The sequence below is a fragment of the Pimephales promelas genome, chromosome 10, assembly GCF_988280905.1.
Source record: "Pimephales promelas chromosome 10, fPimPro1.hap1.1, whole genome shotgun sequence".
In the NCBI taxonomy this organism is placed as follows: Eukaryota; Metazoa; Chordata; class Actinopteri; order Cypriniformes; family Leuciscidae; genus Pimephales; species Pimephales promelas.
Window position 1 is genome coordinate 17407188 of NC_142778.1, and position 22352 is coordinate 17429539.

The following is a 22352-nucleotide window of genomic DNA, read 5'->3' on the forward strand; positions in this document are numbered from 1 at the left end:
AACGGTTGCGTTAACTAAAAACAAAAGTATAGCTGCTACAAACTTCACCAAATTTTACTGGTTATTAGTATTATTTTTGTATGATTGAGATACTATTGTTATTGTTTTTTTATGTCTATAGTTTTATTAACTTTATTTCAGTTTTAGTTTATTTTAGAACATCAATGTTAAAGGGATGGTTCACCCAAAAATGAAAATTCTTTCATCATTTACTCACCCTCATGTTGTTCCAAACCTCTATGTGTTTATTTGTTCTGCTGTACACAAAGGAAGATATTTGGAAAAATGTTTTAATCAAACAGATCTCAGTCCCCATTGATTTCCATAGTAGGAAAAAAATACATACTATGGTAGTCAATAGGGCTGAACGATTAATTGCATTTGCGATAAAATCGCGATATGATGAAACGTGATTTTGTAATCGCAAGAGCTGCGATTACACTGGTCACGTGACACGCAAGAGAAAAGCAGTCTGCAAGATAAAGCATAACTTGCCACGCTACGCGGTCTGGCGTCCAGAAAAGAACAGTTTATTGTGTTATTTATTCTCAACAATCCTGGATCGATTCAGAGAATTTCAGAATCGAGTCTGAGCTTATAGTTTTTAAACACAGATGCGTGATGACGCTGCGCGTGCTTTAGAAACGAACCGGGTTCTGAATCTGCTTGCTTCTATTTTCTCGCTCTCTCTCTTCCTCACTCACACACGACAACGCTCGAACCTTCCAAAACATAGTAACGTTATTTCATAAAGTTCGGGATTGAACCGAATTACAAGGACATTCGCGGGCTTCATTGAACATGTTTTGCCGCTTTGCTTGATGTTATAACGTTCCACTTGGAGTGCGCGTTCTCTCCCGCGGGTATTTTCTTTACAAATGCTTCACAGAGGCATTATTTATGTATTTTGGAATGCAGTTGGCTTATATTAAAACCATGAAAATCACTGAGAAGGCTGCTTTCATTTTAAAATACTAACGCGTGCTTTGTGAAGAGCGCTCTTGCATGCGGCCGTGAGCGACTCATTGGTAAATGTACTTGCATGTCAAAATGCTTTTATGACGCGAAATTGATGTAAACACGGTCAGTTATATCTTAAACCAAAAGGACAAACCACATTTACAATTTCAAAAGAGATATATGCATTAGTGTGAATGCAGCTTATCGTATCTTTTTTTTGTTTCTCTTTATTTACTAGCTTTGATATTTTGAAGCTATATTATTTTATATAGCCTATTTAAAATTCTTAACATGTAATTGGTTTAATTAAATGTTTTTTATATTTATTTTTTTAAAGTATGTGTTTTTACACATGTAATTAAATACATATTTTAAGAGTTATTAAGATTAATTAATAAGAAAAAAAAGTAGATCGGATCATGAGCTATCTAAAGATTCCCATCCATACTGTACAATGATTTATTGCTTGTCTTTGTCGACTAATGCAGAAGGTAAATAACTTTTTTTTTTAAATCGCAATCGCAATATTGGTTAAAAAAATCGCAATTCGATTATTTTCCAAAATCGTTCAGCCCTAGTAGTCAATGGGGATTGAGATCTGTTTGATTAAAACATTCTTCCAAATATCTTCCTTAGTGTTCAGCAGAACAAATAAACACATAGAGGTTTGGAACAACATGAGGGTGAGTAAACGATGATAGAATTGTCATTTTTGGGTGAACTATCCCTTTAACTTAATTTAAATGAGAGATTTTGCTTTGACAACTAGCTGAAAAAAAATATTTGTATTTGTATATTTTATTTCATTTATAGTAACAAAAACGTTACTTATGGTTTTAGTTTAAGTTAACTTGGTTGTATTAGTGGACTTGCCACATTAACAGTTTGGCTTCCTGTTTGAAAACACAGGCCCAAAGACAAGATTTATATGAGCAACTGACGCAGACTAAGAGTGAGATGGAATCTCGGCAAAAAGACCTGACCATGGAGAACCAGGACCTTAAAATCACTCTCGAGCGAGAAGAGGCATCTCTCTCGGCCCTGAAGGAGGAACTGAGGTACCTGCGGGGACAGATCCAAGAGCTGGAGGAGAGAGGAGCCGGGACCGACTCAATTCTGTCCGAGAACCAGCGACTGAAGGGCTACTTGCAGGAGGAGAAACAGAAATTACGCAACTTCATGAGCCAAAGGGAAGCACTGGTGGCCGAGGCTCAGGTGTTGCGGAAAGAGCTCGATAAAGAGCGGAGGACAACGGACAAGCTGAAGGAGGAACTGGAGGAATTGAGTCTGAAAGAGGAGGATGTTGAGGGCAAGACAGATCCCGAGACCGAAGAACTGCAGGCTCAACTTCAGGAGCTCGAAAACAAGTTGAAGTTTGAGCAGCAGCGCTCTGATCTTTGGGAGAGACTGTACGTGGAGTCGAAGGTGGAGAGAGCCAAGGGGGACAGGGACGTAAAGACCAGGGATGGGATGCTAGGACAGGTGAAAGAAACGTTTGATGCTGTGAAGAATTCCACCAAAGAGTTTGTGCACCATCAAAAGGAACAGATCAAGAAGGCCAAAGAGGCGGTTAAGGAAAATCTACGGAAGTTTTCTGACTCTGTGAAATCCACGTTCAGGCATTTTAAAGAGTCCGCCTCAAACGTGTTCAACCAGGAAAAGAGGTTTCAAGCCAGGAAACCCGAGCATCAAACGTTTCAGCAAGAGCAAGGAAACAAACGTGCCGAAGATTGGCAGCCTCAGAAACCTTTACACCGACATCCTCGCAAATCGACCATCGACTCTTTCTTTCACACGGATCGCAACACACGCAAACCTGGTAATCAGAAAGCCTACACTACTATGGGTCAGAAAATGCCACTCAAAGGCTGTTCAGGTGTTTTTGACTGTGCATATCAGGAGTCGATGAGTCTGTTCAATAAGGCAATAGACCCCATTCGTGCGGATGAGTTTAACAAACTTTTGCGCAGTTATTTGTATAAAGAAGTCAGCCATTTCCACCACTGGAGAGAGCTGGAGAGCTTCATCAATAATTTCTTCCATAACGGCGTCTTCATCCACGACCAGATGCTGTTTACGGACTTTGTTAGTGGCGTTGAGGATTATCTTGAAGAAATGGATGAATATCACAGTCTCAGTGATGATGTGTTTGAGGATCTGGACGACTACATATACCGGCACATTTTTGGAGATACGTACTTAAAATACTTTGGGCCAAGGTAAGCCATTTTGTGGTGTTGAAATAATCTTCTTCATTACTAAACTTTGGAGATATAGCTAGTGGAGTTATAAACATGAGCCTGCTTTACTTCCATAATTTGCACATGACATTTTATCCATGAGGAATGGATTATTCGATTATGTTGATTCTAATGAATGCATTAACTACTGTACCTTTTTTTTAGTAAACATCAACATTTAGTAAATTATCTACATTAATAAGTACATAAAATTATGTTAAGGTAGTACTACTTTAGTTTGGCAAATGTAGGTGTTCTTATACTTATTATACTATAATTGTTTATTTGGGAATGAAGGCAACAGTTATATCCAAAGGCCAGTGTTAGTTATTTGTATTACCTTTTTATGTACTTAACATATAAAATTGTATTTATTAATATTTTGGAGTTAGCTTTTGTTTTATATTTTCTGTTTTCATTTTAATAATAAAAAAAACACTATGTCCTCTATGGATACATTGTCACTTCTATAAAAGAGCAACATTTATTGTATTTTTTTCTGTACAATTCTGTTTTAAAATTATCAACACACAGATTGTCCATATAGACTTGTATTAGAGAAATGTAAAAGCCTTTCTGATAACATGGTGGATAGCAAAAGTTGTTAAAGGGTTAGTTCACCCAAAAATGAAAATTAAGTCATTAATTACTCACCCGCATGCTGTACCAACCCCGTAAGACCTTCATTCATCTTCGGAACACAAATAAAGATATTTTTGATTGAATCTGAGGGCTGGATCACTCTTCCATAGACAGCCTGAGGGACTGCCTCTTGACGGCCCAGAAAGTCATTAAAAGAAAAGGTTTAAATATTCCATGTGCCTACACTGGCTCAACTATAACTTTATCAAGCGACGAGACTACTTTTTGTGCGAAAAAAAAAACGTAAATAACGACTTTATTCGACTTCCATTACTTCCTTATGGGCGCATGCGCGAGAACTGAGACGAGACCGTTCTTCTTCGACTACTTTTTGTTACCGGCTGCTCACCGCTTAGGAGTTTTACCGCCCCCTACCGTATAAGATGACGTACTGCTTGTAAACAGAACGTTTTGCGCCTCCGGCTATATCAGTACGTCATCTTATACGGTAGGGGGCGGTAAAACTCCTAAGCGGTGAGCAGCCGGTAACAAAAAGTAGTCGAAGAAGAACGGTCTCGTCTCAGTTCTCGCGCATGCGCCCATAAGGAAGTAATGGAAAGTCGAATAAAGTCGTTATTTACGTTTTTTTTCGCACAAAAAGTATTCTCGTCGCTTGATAAAGTTATAGTTGAGCCACTGTAGGCACATGGAATATTTAAACCTTTTCTTTTAATGACTTTCTGGGCCTTCAAGAGGCAGTCCCTCAGGCTGTCTATGGAAGAGTCATCCAGCCCTCAGATTCAATCAAAAATATCTTTATTTGTGTCCCGAAGATGAACGAAGGTCTTACGGGGTTGGTACAGCATGGGGGTGAGTAATTAATGACTTCATTTTCATTTTTGGGTGAACTAACCCTTTAAGGGAGAATTGGCCACTGGCATGTAATGTTTATGAGGAGTTTAGCAAAGGGTCGGTTGGTTGGATTGTGAAAAGTGAACATTTGAATCCGGAATAGAGCCAGTGATGGATGCTCTCTTGTCTTTTAGTATACTAGAATGTTGTACTACATTTAACATGTTCATAACCATGTTCGTCTCTTTTGCTTCTCTGTCTGTAGGTCTGAGAAACAGTAGAGTCTGCATGTTGACACGCATGGGGCTTTGTCAAACCCTAAACAATTTCCTGTTTGTAAATTTGCAGTCGTCCCTTCAAAGTGCCAGAGTCGAAGGGTAAAGCATGGGGTCATTGTCAGAGGCGACAGAGGAAGCACCAGCAGCCACGACCTCGGCCTCAGAGAACGAAGAAATGGAGCCAATCAGAACGCGACCCCAATCGGCAGTTCACAGATGTCAAAATAGAGCTGGGTCCCATGCCCTTCGATCCCAAATATTAACAGAAACATTTTAGTTCTTTGTAATGTTGCTCCTTTTGCAATTTGTTGTATCTTGGAGGAGATTTAATAATGCTTTGGACTTTTGCACATGTAAAATACTGTTCTAATGCTGGTTGAATGATTCGAGTGGGTTTCTCTTTCTGCACTACAGTGATGGCAGAGTCTCAAAGTTAGAGAAAACAAACTGCATTTTCTTTAGCAGTTTAGAATTAATTATAGGTATTTTTGAGGCAGATTTTTGTTCCCCAATCATTTAGGAAAAAGTCATTTAGTAAATTATTGAAAATCATTTTGAACGCGTAACAAGTGGGTAAATTATTTTGATTCGGGCTAGAAACCAAAAAGCACTTTGTATTGTATCATTTTAAATGGTTCATAACAATGGTTTTCTAAACAAAAAACCTTGTGTTCCAGTTTGCTTAAGACAAAATAACCAATCAAAATAAATTATATTGAAAAAAAAGCTCAGATGTTCAGATGTAAAATAATAATTTCAGGATTACACCGCATTATATGGGTAACTTTGAAGTGGTCTGGTTTGACTGGTTGTTGCGGGGCTGTTTTATTTGACCATGCTAATCAGTTGTTAGTTCCCAGTTCCTCTTCTTTTTTTGTGTGGTTATTGGCTAAGTAACATTCCTTGTTTTGAAACAGCTGTAAGATGCACTAGCCATCTGCTCTAATGTAATTGAACATAAATGCACTTAACTGCTTAATGTTGCACTTAAACTGTAGAATAAAAGTATTTCTATGCTTCACTGGTAATTGTTTTCCTGCTTTGACCTATTAAGCTACAAACAGATCTGGGCCCGTATTCATAAAGAATCTTAGTGCAAAGAGTAGCTCCTAGTGACAAAATTCTTTTAAAGTTTACTTTTAAAATAAAGGAAAAATCCTAGTAATGAAAAAGTCATTCAGAAAGCATCTTGACCCATAAAAGAGGTCTTAAAGGAGAACTCCGGCGAACAATGAACCTTTGGTCTAATAAAACATCGGTACCTAGTCAATCGTTCTCTGAGATTTGTTTTCATGATAATGGAATGTAAAGAGTTTTATCTCTAAAAACTGTTTAGCGTATAATGCTAGTAATGGGGGCATTGACTAAGTAAAAAGAAATCGCTAGTTTATACCACTAACAAGGCTCAAAATAGCCCCACACTAACACAGTAACATAATGAGGCTCCATACATGCAAAACAAAGCATTGAGAACTTTGTAAGTGTACAGACCGTTTAATAAGAAGATACTTTATGAAGACAGTCCACTTCGCGTATACAGAAAGGAGCCATCTTGGGAAATAGTCTCGATAAGTCAAACCCCGAACGCCGTTCATACAGTTCAGAAGTTCGTTGAACCAGAGCCCGTCTAACGGAGAGCCTTGGCACTTCCTATTAGCCCCGTTGTGTATTATCTTGGTTGCAGTTCCATTAGAATTCCACTGGAGGTGATGGCGAGCGAGAACAGAATGAATGGGAGTCTATGGGGCTAAACGGCTAAATGTGTCTCTTTCACCTGCTTGTCTTTAAATCAAAATAGATTTTATTGTTGATTCCGCAAGCTCAATATAGATTATAGGCCAAAAGTCGAATGAACGAGTACTTATGTCCTTTTGATTTCGTACAGGTTAGGCCGTTGTCGGCCGGAACACGCTAGCATTCTGCTATTGTGTGACGTCATCACATTTTTGAACAGATTTTTAGAACAGAGAAGCAATTTTCAGCTGAGTGTATTTTCTTAGCCCTCCCTTTTGAATGCAACTTTCAAATTACTTGACAAAAAATTACATCCTGAGAAAAGTGGATTTCTGGGGGTGAAACCCCATTGACTCCCATTCATTCTGCACTCGACCGCGAGCGCCCCCGCATGGACAGAGACGCGTTACTGCAGCCAGTCCAGAACCCGGAAGTAACCAGCCAGTGCCAATTCTCTTCAATTAGACTGGTTGAACTTCATACAGTTCAGCTCACTCAGCACGACATTCATGGTTTGACTTATCGAGACTGTTTCCTAAGATGGCTCCTGTCTGTATACGCGAAGTGAACTGTCTTCATAAAGTATCTTCTTATTAAACGGTCTGTACACTAACAAAGTTCTCAATGCTTTGTTTTGCATGTATGGAGCCTCATTATGTTACTGTGTTAGTGTGGGGCTATTTTGAGCCTTGTTAGTGGTATAAACTAGCGATTTCTTTTTACTTAGTCAATGCCCCCATTACTAGCATTATACGCTAAACAGTTTTTAGAGATAAAACTCTTTACATTCGATTATCATGAAAACAAATCTCAGAGAACGATTGACTAGGTACCAATGTTTTATTAGACCAAAGGTTCATTCATTGTTCGCCAGAGTTCTCCTTTAAGGTCAAAATTGTTAGGAGTGTGGATGAGGACTTTTAAGAGGCTTAAGTGTTTCTTTAGCAGAGGAGAAAATGGCAGAAAGATGAAGAGGGAGGAGAAATGTGATGCAGACAATGGATGATAGTGAGTTAATGAGATAGATTGTGCAAGTCAAGTATATTTATATAGCGCTTTTCACAATATAGATTGCATCAAAGCAGCTTCAAAGTATCAATCGAAACATAATAACAATGTTCGTTTTTTTGTGGAAAACCATCCACGTTAGATAGAGCTGATCAATGGTATTACTAATTGGTTAATTAATTTGAATATCCCCAGGGATCATGTTTGTGACCGATCTTATTAGAGACACGCTAATATCTCAGACACAGCGCAGGAATACCATAACGCCAGAAATTAAAGTAATCACTACATTAAGATATTTGGAAAATGGGAAAATACAATAAAGCAGCGGTGATTTGGTTCTGTCACAACCTTCTGCAAGCAATGATCACGCAAAAAAAAAAAATACAGCACTTTCAGAACCTCAGCAATCAGTGTGATTGAAAAGAGTGGAACATTTTTTTTATCATTCTAAGCCAATCAAATACTTTAGGAAATTAACAGCATGGTAAAAAAAAAGGATTTAGAAATACTTTTTTTCCTTCTTGGACAACCAACCAATCACAGTCTTCAAAAGATTGTTTCATACATAGCAATAGGGTCAACCCCGCCTCCTCAATAAGATGAAAGCTTTTGTGTTTTCCTTACTCAGAGTTGCTCTTAGATCGGTCCAGAATCGCTAAGACTCCTACGTAAAAGTTTTTAAGCTAAATTAAAAGAGTTTTCTGAGAGGATTCTTAGAATCTTTATGGATACGGGCCCTGGATTTTACACTGGAAAAGTGTTTGTGATTCTGGTGTGAAATTAGACAGAATGTAACAAAACAAAAGCAAGTCTTTATATAGGTTTGCATTCGGTTGTACATCTTCAAACTATGAAAATGAATCAATCTTCAGTCAAGATCCTCTGGTATATTAGTATGTTTTTTCCCACTCGACCTTCAGGAAAGTGAGTGTGGAATATTTCAGCTTGTTTGGTAAATCTGTTTTCCTCCAGGAATGCTGCAATCTCCTAAAAGAGAAAGAAACAAAATTAGTCTCAAGAAAATAAGTGATGTATTCAATCAAACCTCTAAAAAGAAGTATTAAACTTTTAAGGTCCTGCAGCAATTGCGTTTCAAACAAAAATGATTCCTCAAATCAAGAGCAATTGGATTTACGACTTGCAGGGAAGTATCACCTCGGGGGCCTGTACCATGATGGTTGTTGAACAAACTCAGGGTTGCAGGACTAGTTTCGAGTTGACAAAACCAAACCAATCCAACCAGGCTTTGTTGGTACCATAATGCAGATCATCAACTTTCTCTGTCAACTCAGGCTTTGATCCTGAGTTAAAGGATTAGTTTATTTTTGAAAAAACTTTTGCTGATAATTTACTCACCCCCATGTCATCCAAGATGTCCATGTCTTTCTTTCCTCAGTCGAAAAGAAATTAAGGTTTTTAATGAAAACATTCCAGGATTTTTCTCCATATAATGGACTTACATGGGAACCAGACGGTCCGAGGTCCAAACGACAGTTATAACAGTTTCAGATGCAGCTTCAAATGTCTTTAAACGACACCAGACGATGAATAAGGGTCTTATCATGCGAAACGATCGGTTATTTCAAAACTTATTACAAAAATGTAACTTTTCTAAGGACAAATGCTAGCCTCGCTATATTCTGTGAGGCGCGTTTGCATCGTCACGTAATATGTAATTACGTTCAAAAGGTCACGGGCGACGTAGCCGGAAGTACAGAATCAAAATAGTCCGACATCGTTGTTTTACCTTTTAATTCCTTTTTTGTAAACGGTGTTTGAGTTAGTTTGCACGTTCAACCTATGCGTTCAACACTCTGACTCTGTACTTCCGGCTACGTCGCCCGTGACCTTTTGAACGTAATTACGTATTACGTGACGTTGCAAACGCGCCTCACAGAATGGAGCAAGGCTAGCATTTGTCCTTAGAAAAGTTACATTTTTGGAATAAGCTTTGAAATAACCGATCATTTCGCATGATAAGACCCTTATTCATCGTCTGGTGTCGTTTAAAGACATTTGAAGCTGCATCTGAAACTGTTATAACTGTCGTTTGGACCTCGGACCGTCTGGTTCCCCTGGAAGTCCATTATATGGAGAAAAATCCTGGAATGTTTTCATCAAAAACCTTAATTTCTTTTCGACTGAGGAAAGAAAGACATGGACATCTTGGATGACATGGGGGTGAGTAAATTATCAGCAAACGTTTTTTCAAAAGTGAACTAATCCTTTAAGGAGTTTAGGTGTGACATCAGTAGCGAACAGCCAATCACATGCTGAGAAAGAGTGAAACTCATTTAAATTAATTTCTCGCGAGAGAAGCAGCGCAATTCACGTATTAAATAAAAGTATTAAAATATTAAGAATTTAAACAAATTTACACAGCAAGAAGAAAATAGCCGTCTATGAAAGAGGACAACTAAAAGAAAGTCTCGCTACTGTATATGAGTGCAAGAAAAAGTTGTGAAGTTAGTTTATGTTCTCACATGTAGTCATTTTATAGCTTCATTTATTGATTCTAAAGCATATTTATAAATATATTGCCTTTATATACGTATTCATTTAAAATCTGCGTAATAATAATTGATGAACTTAAATTAGATTGTTTTAGGATATAAAAATTAAAGAAATAATTTCTAAATCATACAAATTTATTTACTAAAAAAACATGATTTTTGTCTTTCAATATTATTTGCTGTGGAGTGACTTTATCGTGTCACACATGTGTCACTTTGCTCACAGCTGATTGGTCCAAGTTCGGTTTGCAACCTCTTACCTGGAACATAACCTGCCCCGGACCAGGTTAGCCGTGGAGTGCAAGTTACTATGGCAATGAACACTGCTACAAGCCAAACCACTTTCATGGTACCTAAAACCCAGGGTTGGCACAAACTAAACTGAAACATATCGGGCTAGCCACCTAAACCGGCTTCATGGTATAGGCCCCTGGTCTCTTTGATAAGTGTAAACATCAAGTGATTTAATTTGACTACATTTAATTGCTTTCGATCTTTTACCTTCTCCAGGCAGTCAAACAGCACTAAATGTGATGGTAACGTCGACCGAGATGGAAAGGATGTTCTGAGCCAGTGAAGAGGGTTGGAGAAGAACACGGCTGCTTCATCCACATACTCCTCATTTCCTGTAAGATCAGGTGGACACTCCAGGAAACGCAGTTTGAGGGGACAATGCAGGTGACTAGAAACACAAGGGGAACCATGATGTCACATCATCTTATTGCTTTAACCCTATGAAGTGTACTGTCTCGTATTTGAAATGTTATTTTTAATAATCAACATCATCAAAACTTCATGAAAACCTGTTTTGTACAAAATCTACTACATGCCTTCTGTCATGTGATTTATTTATTTTTTTTTAGCAAGTAAAAGACCTTTTAGTATAATTGCAAACCATACACATTCAGGTGGGTTACGGGTTGTTGTTTGTTTGTTTGTTTTTTTGCTGTGAAATCTTTACTGATTCTTATAAACCAAAGATAACTTTTATATTGCTAGTAATATTTCAAGGTGAACTGGACTGAAACAACTTCGGTTTACTTGATTTAAAAAAAAAGAATCCAAAAAGTTCCTTAATGAAAAATCATGTTGATAAGAGAATATCAAATACGATACATCAGGGATTTGAGGAATGTTTATTTGTTCACCCCTTAAACAACATTGTATTGCTTTGCATTATGTTTTAAAACTACAGAGATTTTATCATAAAACTAAACATTTAAATATCATTTGGTATTATCAGCAGATATTGAGTGACATTTATGTCTATAATTAAATGCATTTTATGCAAGTTGTCACAAAGTTGTTGATATAAAGATCTCACTGATTTACATTACAAGCTATCAAAATTTCACCTCACTTTTTGGTCATATAAATATCAGCAACTGCACCCAAATTGCAAATGTTTGCTCAGTTTGGACCTGAATAAAATTGGTGCTTTTCCCCCCCTCCATATTCACACTACATCATACTACATACAGTATGATTCATAAAAGCTTGAAACATTTTGTTTTCTAAAATGTTTGTATTCTGAATATGTAGATGCTCACCTGTACAGTGGTGTGGAGTGACATGGCATGAGGAACAGCAGCTCAGTTGAGTTCTGCGAGTCACTGATGTCACACAGTCGTTGCAGGTCATGCATGACATCCAGAGTTCCACGCTGGTGAATTAAACCAGTATATAAGGCAGGGAACAGATTGAGCACCAGCAGTGCACCAGCAGCAGTTTTCCTCCACACTTGCAGCTTCGCTAAAGATATGCCTGTCGGTAAGAGAGCATGAAGACCTTCAGAGCAGTTTCAAATCTTCACAAACTGCTAAATATTCAAGAAATACTCACCGCAAAATATCATGCAGAATGGCAACACTGGATAAATAAACCGGAACTCCTTGTGTGAAAGCAAACTGCAAAAAGCATATCTCATGAGCTAAATACATTAATAAATTCATTCTCTGAAGCCAAACGTAAATGGTTGTCCATGCAGAAGTTGCGTACACAATGCTATGGCATCTTGGCCTGACTCTATATGACATGTTGTCTGTAGATAAGCGTTAATGATTTACTCAGTGCACCTGTAAATGGCTGTAGTCCATAAGATGGTTATTAGCAGGATTCTGTGCTTTTTGGTGGCCAGTGAACATCCGTGCAAGAAGAACGGTAAGTGAGGTCCGATGACGACCAGCAGACCCTGACTGAAGTACCAGTGCCATGGATGAGCTCCGTAAAACTCCGCCACATTGTGCAGCACATTAAACTTCAGGAAGTTACACTGGACAAAGATCCACTTCAGAAATACAAACACAACAAACATGTTGGTCATTCTGATGATACATGCAATTCATACTTCGATCTATGCCTGAAAGCTTCATGGTTTCAGTTTCGGTAATTTATTGAAACACTGTCAAGAATATGTCCGGGTCATATTTCATCCAAAAATGAGCAAATTATTATTTTTTATGAAGATTGATAATTAAGCACATTATCTGTCCCTAATTCTTCTTATATGTCCAAATGTTTTACATTATGTTCAGTGAGTGCAAGAAATATATGTATATACTCAATTGAAAAAAAAATATATTATAAAATATTTTATTTTATATTTACACTAATATCAGAGTTTATTATTTTTATGCAAAATGCAGTTCCTTATTTATGTCATAGTTATTCTTAACTAAAACTATCTTAAAAACATTTTTGCTAACTGAAAAATGAAGCAATTACAAAAAACTTAAGTTGAAATTCTAAAATTACTAAAACTGAAATGAAAAGAAATGAAAGGAGTAGTTCACTTTTCAAAAAACGTTTGCTGATAATTTACTCACCCCCATGTCACCCAAGATATCCATGTCTTTCTTTCTTCAGTCCAAAAGGAATTAAGGTTTTTGATGAAAACATTCCAGCATTTTTCTCCATATAATGCACTTCAGTGGGAACCAAACGGTTCAAGGTCCAAAAGACACTTTCAGTACAAACAATTTAAACGGCTTTAAACGATTCCAGACGATGAATAAGGGTCTTATCAAGCGAAACGATCGCTCATTGAACAAAACAAAAAAAACACAAAGTTTAAGTTTTATAAGCTCAAATGGTAGCCTTGCTCTGTACTGCGATGCACGTTTGTGACTCTCCTGTTCGAACTCGTTCATCAAAATGAACGAATCTTTTTCCGAGTCAATTAGCTCGTTTTGTTCCTTGAATGAACCAAATGACTCAGAAAAAGATTTGTTCATTTTAATGAACGAGTTTGAACAGGAGAGTCACGAACGTGCATCACAGTACAGAGCAAGGCTACTTTAACTTGAGCTTTTTTAAATGAGTGATCGTTTCGCTTGATAAGACCCTTATTCATCGTCTGGAATTGTTTAAAGCCCTTTGAACAGTTTTCAGTTTGTACTGAAAGTGTCTTTTGGACCTTGAACCGTTTGGTTCCCACTGAAGTGCATTATATGGAGAAAAATGCTGGAATGTTTTCATCAAAAACCTTAATTTCTTTTCGACTGAAGAAAGAAAGACATGGACATCTTGGATGACATGGGGGTGAGTAAATTATCAGCAAAAGTTTTCAAAAGTGCACTACTCCTTTAAGTTAAAGGAGAGCTCCGGCGCAAAATGAACCTTTGGTCTAATAAAACATTGCTACCTAGTTGACCGTTCTCTGAGATTTGTTTGATAATCGAATGTAAAGAGTTTTATTTCTAAAAACTGTTTGGAGTATTATGCTAGTATATAGGGGGATTAAATAAGTAAAAAGAAATTCTCTTTACATTCGATTATCATGAAAACAAATCTCAGAGAACGGTTGACTAAGTACCAATGTGTTATCAGACCAAAGGTTGATTTTGCGCCGGAGTTCTCCTTTAAATAGAAAATGACAAAAGCACATTATATTATATTATACAAAATATTAATTTGAAATATTAGTAAATACTATAATAGTATTTTTTATTTAGATTATCATATTAAAATTACACTGATTCAGGTGTGAAATATGACAGCATTATCTTTACAGACTTTGTGAGCAACACTTTCTATTCCACCAAAACCGGTGGTGTTTGAAATAAAAAAAAAATCAATACATTTGGTGTCTTGAGCTTTTTGTTCAGTAGAGAAATACACTTTTTTTTCAATTAGAAAGTCTGTAAAAGCAGTAAAAAATACCTTTCCATAAAACACAGAGTCTATCAGTGTCGAGACAGCCAGTGCAAGAGCCCTGCACAAATGATGGAAACATTCATGAACTAACAAAGATTATTGCTGGTATCCAAACTACAAGTGAAAACAAATGCAACACGTACGCAATGGGAATGCATCGCTGTGTGATGAGCTTCAGCTTGTTCTGTTCCCCACAGAAATGATAGAACAGCAGAGGAAGCCAGACGATCAGAGCTGTGGGACGGATGACTACGGCCAAGGACACCAGACATAAATACTTCCAGCTAAAGGAGAGAAATGAAAAAGTTTCACCAATGAGTATCTGAAAGGTTTGGGCAATCACTATAGTGTTGTAGAGATGCATGATTAATGGTTAAACGATCGCAATCTTATTCCTAAATGACAACTATTCGCTGTCAATTAAAGGCAGGGTAGGCAAGCTTATGCTGCGTTCACGCCAAAACTATAGGGTTATTTACATCCTTTGATTCGGATTTATGCATTTCTATCAACGCTGAAATGAAACTACATCAGTCAGGTGGTACAAGTCAGCACTCTACAAGTTGTTTACTTTCTTTGAGGCATGAGGTGATTTAACACTGTCTCATAACGCTGTGTGCAGTGCGTGTTCATGTGTTTTGGAGGAGGCATGGGTTTGGAGATGCTCTGAAGGGATGGTGGGATCTCATACTTTTAAAGCTAGCTTGCTAGCCTTTCAAACATTGCCTACCCCACCTTTAAACCTTTGACAGGTACAATCACAGCGATTCAAATTTGCATTGGTGCGGAGGGCAGTTGTCATATAAAATTATGACACAGCGTCACAAATAGTCTTTTCAACCACACGGTATCAACATTTCTGTGTTACAAACTGATCACAGAAATTCAAATGATCACAGAAGTACTGGGATATAGGTTTATACTATAGTTCAGATATAAACACTGATGTTTATGATAGCGATCAAAATTGAGCTTCAAATAAAGGTTGTATCCATTACATTGTTACACCAGTAGGTGACAGCAAGCGACTTAAAAATGTATTTGTCATTAAATCATCCATTCAAGAGATTCGTTCAAAATTCATCTAGTGACTCATTGAATAATTCAGTCAAAAATAGATATTTTTTTATCATTTAAATTAAATAGATATATATATATATATTTTTTTTTTAAATAGACTGCAGCAATTAACATCTTATCGAAACCTCTAGAAAATGATGTGTTGTTTTGGGAGAATCGTGATCTCTTTATAAAACAAATAAATCATGTTTCTCAATTTATCCAGAATCGTGCAGCTCTAGTGTGTAGATAAGGCACTAAATTATGCACCTGTTGTGCATTTTGGAGCCGGGTAACGGGTAAAAGCCAAGTGCCAGGGTGGTCAGAACCGTTTCCATGGTGTTGGTCAGAGTCCGACTGCAGCAGTACCAGGTGAACCATGAACACAGCTGACAGAAACACTAAGAAAACACAGCAGAACTGAGTGGAGTGAACACAAAGCATTCAATCTTAATGCATTGTTTGAGTCTCTGCTTGATGATTATCACAACAGGAACATCATCTTACCGTCCATTTGGCTACATCTGGGGTTTCCCACTGCAGGACGAGGTGGTAAAGCTTCACATCAGCATATGCAGCCAGCAGTGCCTGGAAAACACGTGGCAAAAACACCTGCAAAAACAGGTAAACATGTTAAGGAAAGTAACATTCCACTTGCTGTCAATATAATACACTGAAGTCTTACCAATAGATACGCTGTATCATAATTCATCAGATCCAAGACTTTATACATCACAGCGAACATGAGAGGATAAGAGTATCCTCGGATGCCTTCCTTCCATTCCCAGGTCTCGTAGCCATAAGTGAGAAACAGGTTAAGGATTTCATTTACAGTGAATGTTTCTAAAGTATTGTTCAAACTAAACAACTTTTTTTTTTTTTTTTTTTTTTGTACAAGCAAGGATATCTGAAGACCATTCGATGGGAAATCTCAAGGGACTGCCAGTACTCATCTGGGACGAAGCTGGTCTGAACAAGGAGGCAGTTGAGCAGGCGGAATATGACAGTGAAAACTGAGACACCGATGCCAAAGAATTCTGCAGAAATGACAGTTAGCAGGTGCAGATAGTAGAAGCAGGGTCACTGATGGCCAGTGTAATGCCGATTAATATAACGGATGTTTTACTTAGTTGTAGCATTATTTCTGCAGATTTGAAAATAATGCTTTTCCCCATTATTGTTTTTTGCCAAGAAATCTCAATGTATTATTTTATACATGTATCAGTCATAGGAGAGAAACAAGCATAGAAGAATAAGGCTATATGAGAGGTGGTCTTCATTCCAAATTTCTCTTTTCCCCATTTCTCTATCCCCTCACCCCATCATGCCAGCTGTAAAGGGTTTCAACGTGTTTTTCCTCCCTCACGCCCTCATGCCTTTATGTTTCTCTAAGTCAGTACAGTAAGGATTGAGCTTATATACACCACTGAGTGACTTTCAACTTCATTGTAAGGTAGTAAAACATGTTGCTTATGTTTAAAAATGGAACGTATACCTCATGCTTAAACATGGTACAATCCACTTTCCACATTAAGAAACTATTCCTCGGTCTATACATTTGTGGTACATTTGAATCAGTTGAAAAACATTCCTCTCCTTGTAAAGAACATAATTGTACACATTTGATGTATCTTCGTCATCTCTGCTCAGTGAACATTGCATTGCACACATACCTCTAAGCAAAAAAAGTAACTCTCCCTGCTCCCCTCCCTGTGTCTAAAATATGATCCTTAAACATGTGTCCATGCAATCTACATTTTCCATTTTAAACGTCATAAGATAATACAACTGATTATGATTACTAATAAAGAATAATAAAACAGATACATAATATTAAAGAATTAAATTATATTAAAATAATACATTTTAGTGTTCAATTTCTATTTCTTATTCATTCTTAATGTGAGTTTCATTGGATATTTATTATGGTTTAAAAAAAATATCATTCTGTGCAAGAAAAATTATCCTTTATAAATATTTTACCATTAAATGCAATTAAATAAACATATGATAAATAGAATTTAAATAGCCTACATAATTATTAAAAAGACAATTTTTATTTTTTATTTCATTTTTTATTTATTTTTAAGGATAATATACTTACTTCAATATCTTTAGCATCTCAAAATGTAATTTTTCATGTTTATATATATATATATATATAATTATGTGCGCAAAACTGTCTACTTATGTAAAGTTTATTATTTATTATTATTTTCTTCCCATTGAAACACATTTGGCTGTAAAGTGAATCTAAACCCCAGTTCAGGATTCTCACCAAGTGTTTGAGGTCTCCTGTCATCTGTGCTGTATAGAATGGAGCTCCTCTTCCTCAGTCTCACTGATTCACATGAGGATTTGTTCTGTTTGAAGCGCTCTCGGATCTTTTCCATGTCTCCACATTAACCTCAAAGGGGCTCGTTAAAATGTTCAGCATTTTTACTTTGACAGTGAATGTTCATTTTCTGGCGCTTTTACTGAGTGTTTTCTGCCTTAAATGTGGAAACTAGATCCATTTCCGTGTTTGGGTCATGGTGTCCCATAGCAGTACATACATAGATGCCTCATTAAGTCAGCCATATTGGAGCGGTCGGTGAGCAATCGACTGAGCGTCTGCAACATTTTGTTAAACTAACACAATACAACAAGACGAAGACATCAGCTGATACGACATTAAAAAGTTAAATTAAATTAAAAAACCAAGACATTCTCACATGTGAGAATGCACTCTGACCGTTGCAAAATGGCGGGCGCACGTTGTGTCTGGAGGGGTGCAGTTTGCTATCTATAGATACCTATGAGGGCGACAGTCCCAGCGTTACCTCTGGAACAGAGCAGAACAGAATAGATGGCTCTGCTCTGGAATATGTAATAAGAACATAAATGCATGTTTTGTAACGCTTAATTTGTCATATGTATAATAATTTTAGGTTTATTTAAATATGATTCGTGGATCAATAAATGGTCTCTGAAACATTATTATGAATGTAGTTTGAAAAAAGGCGGAAATGTACACGTCGCATTTGGACTGCGTGAGTTGCCGTAGTCGCTCGTATGTCCCCGTATGTCCTTGGCTTACATGTGTTTTAACCTTTTTTTTTTTTTTTTTTTACAGTCTTTGGTTGTAACTGTTCACGTCTGACAAAGCTCTGTTAACATTTGGAAAACATTTAAAAAGGGTGAGTAATAAAAATAGTAAACGTTAGACATTAGAAAATTAGACATGGTAGAATGTTATTGTTCCTGCGTAAATTCATATGTGAATGTCATCTACAATCATGCTTATGCACTGTAATGTACAGATTGTGCAATTATATATCAGTAATGCAAAATTCTATAAACAGCAGCTAACAGAAGATCTGATAAACAATATGTGACTACTGAATTTCCTTTTTTTTCAGGAATGGGGTGTTAAATGGGTTGTGTTCCTTCATAACATACAGTAAGATTATGTTTGGAAGACGGATTCCCTTTAATCAGATAGCAGTTGCTACTCTGGTTGGAGTGGTGGGAGGTGTGTATATATACAGGCCTATATTTGAAGCACCCAAAAAACCTCCAATTGCACCAGATCAAGACCTCAAACCAGACTCTAAGGAGCAGAAAGCGGAAGCTACCCAACAAGAAGAACAAGCAAATGCATCTGCAACCAAAGACTGATGTTGAACAAGAGTTTGTGTGAGAGTTTGAATGTTAAATGCTTGTTATTTTCATATACTCTGTAAATGACCACTAAAAAGGTTCTAAATAAAATGCCTTATTGTCACTGAAAATAGTTCATCCATAAATGAACAGAATGGCGTAGATTTTTGTGTGTGTGTGTGTGTGCGCGCTTATTTGCAGTGACATTAAGCCACTGCATACTGTATTGACACAAAATGTGTTCATATAAATGGCTTTTTTTTTACATTTGCAATAAAACTAGCAAAGTTGCATACCAAATACAATAGTATTTATACAATAGTATAGCTATAATATAATATATAATTAGCTTAAAGTTATAGTTTAGCCAAAGTTTGAATTCTGTCATTGTTTACTTTTACATTTGTTTACAGGGCCAGTGCACATTAATAAACATTGGTAGATGTAAATGTGCCCAAATTTACCAAAAAAAAATACAAATTTGTATCTGTAGACGCTTGACAGAATGTTTAAAAAGTCACCCTAAAAACAAAGCATCTTATATTAATACACACATATTACCAAATAAAAAAATACAAGTACATGATTTCACACGGATATCATACTAAAATACATTTTTTGTCTAAACATATATTGTTACAAAAGAGTTAATAAAAATTTTTTTCCAAACATGTATGAATTTCTTTGTTTTGTGATACGTAAAAGATTTTGAAGAATGTTGTGAGGCCCCACTGACTTCGTTCACTGATAGAAGTTACCTTTGACATAATCTTACCACCAGATGTCGCCACAGACACACACACCACACTTACGGCTCTGAAAGGGTTCCTCTCCTGTTGCACTTTTGGAGCGTGTTTTAAATGCAAAAACCAAAACCTATAGTACTAGTTAAATCAATAGACTCAGAAAGTCTGTGTTCTTAACAGGAGTGGCGCAAACGAACGCATACTACAATGGCGAAGGCTTTAACCTCATGAATATTTAGAACGCAAGTGACGTTCGTCCGATAGTACATTATGATTGGCTGATTTTATAGTAGAGGTTGGGCTCATAATAATAATGACTTTATTGATGGGGTGGTCGCTCAAGGCTCCAGGAAGATCTTTAAGCAACGTCAGGCCTTACCTAATTAATAATTATGAGCTAAACGGACTGCGCTGCTGCACGGGAAGTATTGCGTCACTGAACGGCCGCGTACACACGCACTGCTTCATGTAGGTGTGGGAGCAACTTTAGGAAACAAAGTGTCCATCGCTTCAAAAGTATCACACATTTTCTACTTGTTCTCCGTTGGTTTAATATTTTCGAAAGACCTTTTAAAATCCAACGAGATCAACAGACGTTCGGGTCACTGTCCTGGTAAGTAGGCTACATGTATTAGTTTCTCTTCAAAGGGTGATAATAACAGTTTGATAAATGTCTTGTCAACATCTTTATTTCAAAATCTTACAATTTGGCTTTTTGATAATGTATTTTTGTTTTGACTAAACAGGCACGCAATATGATATCTAATGATTGCACCCTAAAAACATCTTACGTGTGTCCTACTCGTTCTGCTTGTCATAATAATGAGTTTTTAGTGATGGACAGCTGCCGTTCATGGGTTTGAATTAACTGTACACACATGTGGCTCTATCCTGGATGAGATGTAACTTTAGTCATCTCAAACACACATGATGCATGATTATGACCTACAATTATAATCTGGTCAGAGAGGAAGAATTGTCCTGGGAATTTACCTGTCTCACTTGGGGAAATACATTGCTTCACTCCCATATCGGGTTACTTGTCAGGAATGTTTGGTTAAGGGATAATTTTTCGTTCTGAATGATCAATTTTCCTTTCTTCCTTGCTTAACTTTGGAAATACTCTTAAGTAACTGTAAGACAAAGGCCTATGTTTGTGACTCAGAATCAATCTATTATGTGTGGAATGGATTGATTTACCATGGTCACTGTGTTTTTCTGAATTTGACACCCTTTTATTTGTAACACAGAGCAAAATTTCCCTCCAGAATTAACATTTCTCATCCTTATGTCATTCCAAAACCTGCTATTTTCTTTCTTCATTTTTTTACTTGCAAAATGTTCTGTTTTTAGTTAAGGTCATGCAGTAAAACTTATTGATAGTTTAATGATCTTTGGTCACCAGACATATTCAATATCCAATTACTTTGATGTCACTTCCATCAAACTTGAGACATCTTAATGCACCATATTTGAAGGTTTGCAACTTTGAGAATTACAGCAAAAGGAATATACAGCAGAAATACATTTTTAATAGACTTAAATATCAGTCAGTTCCACACACAAATCTATCATATAACTTACGAAGACTTGGAATATAGTACACAAGTCATATGGACTACTGTATTTTTAGATCTTGACAGCCCCGTTTATTTTTATTGCATGTTGGCAAAGTATTCTGCTAAATGTTTTGTTTTGCGTAGCATTAAAAAATATTTGGAATGTGGAACAAGAAAGTGAGATTTTTGGTTATATTATTCCTTTAAGCATCTCAAAAGAGTATTCTATCCTCAAAAGAACGTCCCACAAAGCTCATATCATTTAAACTGGCTGGCTTATAGTTTTTTTCCTCCGTTTTAGAGAAAGCAAATTAAATGAACCTTGGCTTGTGCGTGTGTGTGTGTGTGTGTGTGTGTGTGTGTGTGTGTGTGTTTTAAGCGTGGTCTTGGCAGGGCTGGGAATCGAGGGTCACATGACAGGATGCCAAAAGCACATGAGCACCAGCTGATGGTTATTAGATAAGCCTGATGTTAAAACTTACAGTTCACAAAACACCAAAACGGAGCCTTTATATAAGGTATGGCAAAAATCACTCTGGACACTTCTATCCAATTGCAAAATTGATTTATTTCTTTATTTAGTTAATGAAGATGTTTTCAGCCATTTGGACACATATTTAAGCCTGTAAAGTAATTTCAGATAGCTCTATTGGTATAGTACGATTTGCATCACTATTGCTTGTCTAAGTAATAGAGTTGAGCTTGTGTCGGCCTGCAGCGCTTGTTTCAGACATGAATGACTTCTCAAATCATGTGTGTTGTTGAGGAGAGTGTACTGCTTTTACTTCACTAAGTGACCCATCCGATTAACCTTTTTCTCCCTCCATAAAACAGGTTAAAAAATCCCACAGGCACGCATTGAAGGAGGGATTCTTAATAATAATACAAGGCCCATTAAAAATATTAACAGATAGCCTTTTGATTTTAATATTGTAGGCCTATATAATAAATGCTTAAATTAATATTAAACTTAGATTAATAAATGAAAAGTACTTTTTGTAGTTAATGTTGACAAATGGAC

The 22352-nt window shown here is 36.7% G+C and overlaps 4 protein-coding genes across 10 annotated transcripts in view; 3 read left to right on the forward strand and 1 right to left on the reverse strand.

Annotated features, from left to right (window-relative positions):
- ccpg1 (cell cycle progression 1) overlaps positions 1 to 5933 on the forward strand; it is a 44077-nt gene extending 38144 nt beyond the window's left edge. For 6 of the 7 annotated variants that reach the window (XM_089135432.1, XM_039658812.2, XM_039658959.2 and 3 more), the window contains 2 exons: positions 1870 to 3179; positions 4983 to 5933. In XM_089135432.1, coding sequence (XP_088991558.1) covers positions 1870 to 3179; positions 4983 to 5175 — 1503 coding nt within the window. In that variant the 3' untranslated portion in view covers positions 5176 to 5933. Of the gene's footprint in view, positions 1 to 1869; positions 3180 to 4899 lie in introns of all 7 variants that reach the window. The other variant, XM_039659220.2, reaches the window with a different exon arrangement.
- A 2516-nt stretch (positions 5934 to 8449) lies between these two features.
- Positions 8450 to 17935, reverse strand: pigb (phosphatidylinositol glycan anchor biosynthesis, class B). Its single transcript, XM_039658502.2, has 12 exons — positions 17663 to 17935; positions 16292 to 16421; positions 16070 to 16187; positions 15892 to 15996; positions 15655 to 15785; positions 14469 to 14609; positions 14332 to 14383; positions 12246 to 12457; positions 12013 to 12077; positions 11721 to 11934; positions 10672 to 10852; positions 8450 to 8644 (listed from the first exon to the last, which is right to left on the reverse strand). The coding sequence occupies exons 1-12, from the start codon at positions 17775 to 17777 to the stop codon at positions 8519 to 8521; spliced, it is 1590 nt and encodes a 529-aa protein (XP_039514436.2). The 5' UTR covers positions 17778 to 17935; the 3' UTR covers positions 8450 to 8518.
- Positions 17936 to 18191: 256 nt separating this feature from the next.
- On the forward strand, positions 18192 to 19172 carry pigbos1 (PIGB opposite strand 1). Its single transcript, XM_039658691.2, has 3 exons — positions 18192 to 18416; positions 18500 to 18563; positions 18786 to 19172. Exon 3 carries the CDS (start codon positions 18835 to 18837, stop codon positions 19042 to 19044), a length of 210 nt encoding a protein of 69 aa, XP_039514625.1. The 5' UTR covers positions 18192 to 18416; positions 18500 to 18563; positions 18786 to 18834; the 3' UTR covers positions 19045 to 19172.
- A 1024-nt stretch (positions 19173 to 20196) lies between these two features.
- rab27a (RAB27A, member RAS oncogene family) overlaps positions 20197 to 22352 on the forward strand; it is a 32347-nt gene continuing 30191 nt past the window's right edge. The window contains exon 1 of the mRNA XM_089135434.1: positions 20197 to 20385. The gene's annotated coding sequence lies outside the window, so the exon portion shown is untranslated. The remainder of the gene's footprint in view (positions 20386 to 22352) is intronic.

Excerpts from the sequence above, each read along its gene's own strand:
- pigb (XM_039658502.2), bottom strand. The coding sequence starts at position 17,777 with ATGGAAAAGATCCGAGAGCGCTTCAAACAGAACAAATCCTCATGTGAA. Across the intron at positions 14,384-14,468 it reads CAGCGATGCATTCCCATTGC|GGCTCTTGCACTGGCTGTCT; the intron begins GTACGTGTTGCA and ends TCATTTGTGCAG. Across the intron at positions 12,458-14,331 it reads ACTCTGTGTTTTATGGAAAG|TGGATCTTTGTCCAGTGTAA; the intron begins GTATTTTTTACT and ends GTATTTCTGAAG.
- pigbos1 (XM_039658691.2), top strand. The coding sequence starts at position 18,835 with ATGTTTGGAAGACGGATTCCCTTTAATCAGATAGCAGTTGCTACTCTG.